Here is a 6,979-nt window from a genome sequence, read left to right as displayed (position 1 = left end):
CAAGGTTTTAACTTTTTTTATTGTTTCAAATTTTAGATTTGGTTATATTTTCGGTTTTGTATTGTAGAACATTTCGGGAAATATTTAACAAAACGCATTTTTGTAAAAACTTTTCACAAAAAGGGTTTTTCTTTTATCAATAACAAAAAATAATAAACTAAAATGTTTTTAAGTGTTTCACAATTTTTACAATAGTTATAATTTATTTATTAATTTTAATAAAAAATAGTTATTAACTATAATTTAATTAAAGAAATAATAAAACAAAATATTTCACAAATATTATATTTTTAATATTAATTTTATTAAAAACTAAACTTTGCTATTTTAAAATTAAATAATAAAAATTGATTTTGGTTATTTATAGTTAAATTAGTCCATTTTTTTAGTATTTAAACTGTTTGGTAAAAACCCAATTGAAATAATATGGGAAATAACATTATTTAACAAAATCAAGTCAATAATGCCGAATCAGAACAATAAATTTTTTTTTCTTTGTTTCAATTGCCCTTATATTGTTCTATTTAAAAAATTAATGGTCAAATAAAAAAAATATTGTATATTAAACTATAAACATATAGTATACTAATTTTTATTTATTTTAAAAGAATTAATTAGCATATATATATATATTAACATTTAATTTTATTAATAAAACTAAAATATAATTATATGTTATAATATTACATTATAATTAATAAAAAATTGCACGTTAATTAATTCAAAAATATTAAAAAATGACTCGTTGAATAATTAAAATATCAACCCCTCAACAAAAATATCTTTTTTAAAAGCAGAATAAGGTTGTTTGTTTTCATACAAACTTCCACTTGGATATAATCCATTTTGATCTTGTTATAAACCAAACAAATGTTCTTGCTCTTGTTCTCGCTATTTATTTGTGATGTATGTTCCAAAGCAATGGTATTTACTGTATGGGAAAACCAATCCAAGTATGGTAAGGCCCTAAGAAGGAAATACACAGACAACCAATGTTATACGAAGCTTGGGGGTTCTATAATGTATCAAACAATTGCTCCAGTCAATCCACCAGTAATTACGAAGTCTGAATTTACCGACGATGTTTGCCAAGGTGATGCATCACCTGTTTTGGTATATAAACCTGCATTTGAAACAGACTTGGTAATGAATGACATTGCATTTGTGTCTGATATCGACATTGGGTGTGCACATATAAATGGAAGTTATGACGGTATCTACTACACTGACCAGTGCTTTAATGATGCCAAACCGCAAAAGTATCTTGTTGTAAAAGACAAAGGAAAGTATTACCTGAGAAATTATTATTATGGTGCAAATTGTGAAGGACAATCAACTGGACAAGGTGATGTCAATTATAAGTGCAATGCATGTGTTGATAACGTATTTGTGAAATGTTATGGAGTTACTGACGACCCCGATGTTCCAGAACCCTCAGAAACTCCAATTAATTCTGAAGTAAAACCAGTAGACAACGCATTCGGTGTTGTTTTGGTTCTATTTTTATATGTAATGGCTCTTTTCTAATTAAATTTAATGAAGTGTTATTTGTTGTTCTATTATAAAATTGTTTCAATTATATCTGTTGTAAATAAAATTTAAAATAATTGGAGAAGAAACTGTTTTTTATTTTTAACATCGTTTAAATAAATATTGAAAGGAAACAACGAATTCAAACTTATAATTAATGGTCGAGATCTTCGAAGAGTACAACAAAATTGTACCGATTACTTTACAACCAATTGCTAATAAAAAATTGGTGCACGTTGTTTACATCACACGACATGGTGACAGACTCCCCTTTTTCTTTAATTTACTTCCACAAAACATTCAGAAAAATAAAAAGACTGGTGATTTAACTGAGAGAGGGAAAGAACAGATGAAAGATGCAGGGACTTCTTTTCAACAGTATTTATCGCATTATCCAAACGAATTTTCCAATTTAAAACTCCAAAATATTAAAATTCGGTCAACTAAAATACAAAGAACAGTCGATTCAGCAGTCGCCTTTTTTAAAGGATTTTTTAAAAAAGACTTCCAGACCATTTCTTCATTCTTTCCAGACATCGTTGAACATAAAGAAAATGAAAATATGACATTTGAACGCGATGGCGAGTTGAGTAAAGTCGTCATGCAAAACATCAAGACGTCGAACAAAATTTTTGAGAAAAACGAAAAATACATTTTTCTCGAGAAAAAATTCTGCGAGATTTTTTCGCAACCTTTTTCGCTCCACAAATTCTCGTCGAAAATTTTTTGCCTGGGCGATTTTTTCTTGTTTTACAAAACACACGAAATCTTCGACAAAAGCGTTTGCGAGAAAGTCGAGGAATTTACCGATGAAGAAATGATTGAAACAGTCAACTCGCAAATTGAGTGGTTTTATTTACGACTGGGCGATGACGTTTCGACGAGAAATATGGCAAAACCTTTTGTTTTTGATGTTATAAATGACGTGCAAAATTCACTGAATAAGAAGGATGACGTCATGTATCATCATTACTCGGGCCATGATATTACTCTTCTCCTTGTTTTGGCATGCTGTGGTATCAAATGTGACAAAGTTATTAATTTGGGAGCGTATCTGTTAATTGAATTTTTCGAAGAGGAAGACGGAGAAATAGTGTTGCGATTTTCTTTTAATTCGAAGGTTGTGAAACTTCCATGTGGGGCCGGAAACGATTTTTGCAACTTTAAAAGTTTCATCGATTTTGCTAGTCAATCGGTACTACGTGAATTTACAATTATTTAAATCATTATTTTGTATACAATTTAATCATTTCTATTAACATAAACACTTAATCTAATAAGTGCTCCTCATTTGAATTAATAAATAGTTAATTATAAACATCACTGTCAATTGGAAGATCTCTCTAAATTATATATATATATGATAGCTCCAATTTGTAACACATTTAAAATATTACTTGTGGGTAGCAATGATATTGGTAAACAACAACTTCTCCAACGATTCAAATATCCACAACTGTCGGGCTATTACATAGACTCGATTGGGGTCGATTTTGTAGTTTGTTATTTATGAAAATAATAGTAATAATTTAACACATAAATTTGTTGTGTCATTCATTTACAAACCAATTTCATAATACTATAAATAAGAGTCGTTATTGTAGGATGTATAACCAATTAACATTTAATCGACTGTAATGCAGTATATCAACTTCTTTTAATAACTATTTAATTTGTTAATAAACGTAGTAATACCAATAATAACAAAAAGAATGAATGTTTAATTATGGATAGAAATCTAGTCAAAGTGTCACTGTGGGATGCAAGTTTGTGTTGCATTATATTTACTATAACATTCAACTGTAGATGTTAATGTCAAATATATGAGTATATCTCGTGCGTATTACAGGTGTGTTTTTATGTTATTTATTTTTGATAAACATAACAATATTAATAATGGAGTAACATTAAGAGGGTGTTCTGCTATAATATATATGTACTCTGCAACGAACCATCGAACATATGTGGATATGAAAGAAGTTATTAAAGAGAATCTAGAAAATGAAATAGATGGAAATTCGATTTTGGTTCTTGCTGAAATGAATAGCAATGATGATTCTTCGAGAGTTGTTACTGATGAGGAAATATTAGAAGTCAAGTATTTACTTAATGTCGATCATTATTTCAAAATTGACAAAATTACTCACCAAAACGCGATGTTTTTGGTGACTGAAACTTTGGCCGAAATACTTGACAGTCAACAACTTGAGAACCGTAAGGAAATTAAGCATATTAACACGTTAGAAAATAAATCTCCAAATGATAATAAGAATAACACAGGAATCTGTGTTGCCGTATGAAGAATATAACGATTTAAGTTGTTAATTTATGTTAAAAACAATTGTAATGTTCATATTGTTAATATACTCATTTAAGTTATTTTAAAAAAGGAAGTATTTTTTACATTGTTTGTATTTTATTTAATGTATTTGAAAAAACGAAGTTGTTGCAATCATTTCAGTTATATTAATTATGTGAATAATTAAATAATAAAAGCAACATATTAAAACACAAAGAATATTACTTGTTATTTCATAAATTTCATACAAATAATATTACAAAAACTTGTTTTTTATAAATAATTTAATTCAATAACAATACATTTTTTGAACTTTTGTTCGACTATGTGGTTGTTTATCAAATTAAAGAGATTTAAAACACTTTTACATTCAACATGATAATTCAATAATTATCAAAATAATAAAAAAATATAATTAACATCGAATTATTTTATATATTTTTAAAAAGAATGGAATTTAAGTTTTTGAAAAATTTAAACAATACCAATTGAAAACTAAATCAAAATAATTTAAAAAACCTAAATTTCTAAAGAACAATTAAAAAGAAGTTCAATGGAGCGCCAAAGCCCCTTTGACTATCTTTGTGAGTATAAGTCGAAAATTGACAGCACATTGAACATTTTACAACACAACCTTTCTGCTTATATGAAAATGTTTCCAAAACAAAAAAATGCGAGTGACGAAACCATCACTGAGAAGAACAGCGAACACATCAAAAGAACTTTAAAATCAATTCAAAAAACTAATTTCCTTTGCGAAAAAATGTCCACACAAATTGAATTGCTTTTATCTTTTATTGACGACCTTCACGAACTTTTGAGCGATTCAAAAAAGATGCTCAACACACAGAAGTCGTTTTCTGACACATTAGCAACAACCCTCATTGAAAAAGTAAAGGACTTTGAAAACAAAAGATTCAGAGAAGAGCTTAGCAAGAACTCGTACCGCAAAAAGGAGATGACATTTCGTCTTAGTGTCAACAATAATTATCTCAAGAGTACCGACTCGGCTCTTTCAAAGTTGGACCAATATCCAATATTAAGTGATGACTCCTCCAACTCAAAACAAAACAAAGATGAATTCTCAACAGACTCTGTGTTACTCGAAGACAATATTTTAGAATTTGCTATAGAGAAAGAACACAAGATTGATCAAGACAAAGACAATTTAATTAATGAAAACAAAGAAATCGAAGATCACAACACCGAATTAAAAATATCTGAAAATTCGGAAGTTCTTATTGAAAAGGAACACCCAATTTCTATCAAGAAAAATACCAATGAAAATTCCAAAGCCATTCCAAACGAAATTGTTAAAAAAGAAGAAAAGACTACAACAAAAATGAAAGATGTGAATGTTAAAAAGTCTGACAAATGTGACAATGACAGCATCAAAAATATTCAAAACGTTCAAAGTGACGAGAATTTTGACGCCATTCCAGACATCGACCTCCAACCAAAACATGTCGATAATCCATACTTCCCACAAATACCTTTCTTCAAGCTTAAAAACCAAGATAAAAAAACGAACAATAGTTTATCGAAAAATGAGATCATAACTATAGACGCAAGCAATGAAACGGATGTAATGTCCCATACCCCACAGACACGTAATAAACTCGTCAAAAAGATAAAAATCTCAAAAATTCAACCGATTCCTCAAAAAACAAAAACGCCATCAGTCGTTAATGAAGTCAAAGAATCGACACAACCTGCATACAAAACACCTTTTTCTCATTCAGAAAGCAATATGGAGAGTCCATCAATTAAAGTCGATAAACATGAGAGTGATAAAGAGACAAAGAGTTCACAAAAGACGCAGAATTTGTTACCAACAACAACATTTAAAACGGAGAAGTCTACTGAAATGGGAAAAGGCGAGAAAAAGGATATTTTAAACTTCATAGAAAAGGTGCAGATAGAAAAATGGAGCTCTTGTAAACTCGACAAAGTACTTTTTGATACATCTGTGGACTCCGCTGAAAAATCTGCAAGTCTTTTACACACCCGTTTTGAAGACGTTGAGAAATCAGTCTTTTTGATTGAAGACGACCAACTCAATTTGTTTGGCGGAGTCACAACAAAGAAGATCAAACTTGACGAATTTGTTGATGACAAAAACGCCTTTTTGTTTTCTCTGAGATCGAATGGGCGGCTGGGTTCTCCAATGAAATTTGACATGAAGAAGAGTGAGAGTGAAACGGCGATATTTGTTGGTGGAGAGTCGAGTTTTAAACTTTTCAAATTTGGTGATGGAGATGTTGAAGTTGGGAAGATGTTGATCCGAAAGAATGTTGGAGTGTGGAATTGTATACTTGGACAGTCGAGTTATGAATATGGGAAAGTGAGGCGTGCATTGACGGGGACAACAAAGTCGAAATTGAAGCGGATCTCTGTTTACAAACTCGTTGATAAATAATACATTGTTCACTTGTTATAATAAAAATTCTGTTGATACATAATATCAATGTAATATCCACAACCAGGCGTTTACCAAAATTTACACAGTGAATGCCGAATCCCAAAAATGCTTCAGTCTTATTTTATAGAATGTTTTTTCTTTTAAAAATACGTTTTTGGGAAAAAATTAACACCAGCCCCCTGTTTTTTAAAACAAAAACGAGGCAAAAAATTAATACGCCTGGTTGTGGTAATATCTATATAATATATTTAGAACGTATTACTAATGAAAATATAACGAATTTATTTGAGCAAATGCGAAGTAAAAAGCTTCTGTTTTTTTTTACTTGGGAACTTGACTTAAAAAATAGGGTTTTATTGGCTTCAAAAGTATTAACAAGTTTATACAAAAAAATCGAATCAAAAATGAAAACTGTAAATTAAAAATGCCTACACGATGTAAAGAGTGTTGTCGGCAGTATTGTGAAGATTTGAGTAGTTTTAGGACTATAGTTGTGTTGTTATTTGGAACGTTTGGGATGGTCAGTTTTGTTTGTTTTGTTTTCAACCAATCACATACAAAACGAGTGAAATTAATCAAACAAAAAGTGACAAAAAGTTGTTAGGAGTTGGTGGAATTGTTGTAGACTTTTATTCGTTTTATCAAATAACAAGTGTGAGTGATGTCTCCACAAAATTTTACAACAAAGTTTTTTTGATGTGGATTTTAAGTTCTGTGGTGTGCATCTT

General features: G+C 29.6%; 4 protein-coding genes across 4 annotated transcripts; all 4 read left to right on the top strand.

Annotated features, from left to right (window-relative positions):
• Positions 1-870: 870 nt before the first annotated feature.
• On the top strand, positions 871-1,527 carry EIN_306060 (hypothetical protein; the record flags this gene model as incomplete). Its single annotated transcript, XM_004186008.1, has 1 exon — positions 871-1,527. The coding sequence occupies one exon, from the start codon at positions 871-873 to the stop codon at positions 1,525-1,527; it is 657 nt and encodes a 218-aa protein (XP_004186056.1).
• A 160-nt stretch (positions 1,528-1,687) lies between these two features.
• On the top strand, positions 1,688-2,752 carry EIN_306050 (hypothetical protein; the record flags this gene model as incomplete). Its single annotated transcript, XM_004186007.1, has 1 exon — positions 1,688-2,752. The coding sequence occupies one exon, from the start codon at positions 1,688-1,690 to the stop codon at positions 2,750-2,752; it is 1,065 nt and encodes a 354-aa protein (XP_004186055.1).
• A 504-nt stretch (positions 2,753-3,256) lies between these two features.
• Positions 3,257-3,830, top strand: EIN_306040 (hypothetical protein; the record flags this gene model as incomplete). The annotated part of the gene is made up of 3 exons (XM_004186006.1): positions 3,257-3,296; positions 3,380-3,383; positions 3,443-3,830. 3 exons carry the CDS (start codon positions 3,257-3,259, stop codon positions 3,828-3,830), a joined length of 432 nt encoding a protein of 143 aa, XP_004186054.1.
• Positions 3,831-4,664: 834 nt separating this feature from the next.
• On the top strand, positions 4,665-6,248 carry EIN_306030 (hypothetical protein; the record flags this gene model as incomplete). The annotated part of the gene is made up of 1 exon (XM_004186005.1): positions 4,665-6,248. The coding sequence occupies one exon, from the start codon at positions 4,665-4,667 to the stop codon at positions 6,246-6,248; it is 1,584 nt and encodes a 527-aa protein (XP_004186053.1).
• Positions 6,249-6,979: the final 731 nt, after the last annotated feature.

Source organism: Entamoeba invadens (genome assembly GCF_000330505.1).
Source record: "Entamoeba invadens IP1 unplaced genomic scaffold scaff_1105074724509, whole genome shotgun sequence".
NCBI classification, from domain to species: Eukaryota; Evosea; order Mastigamoebida; family Endamoebidae; genus Entamoeba; species Entamoeba invadens.
Note: the sequence above shows the minus strand (reverse complement) of the source record. Positions and strands in the feature narration are given on the sequence as shown.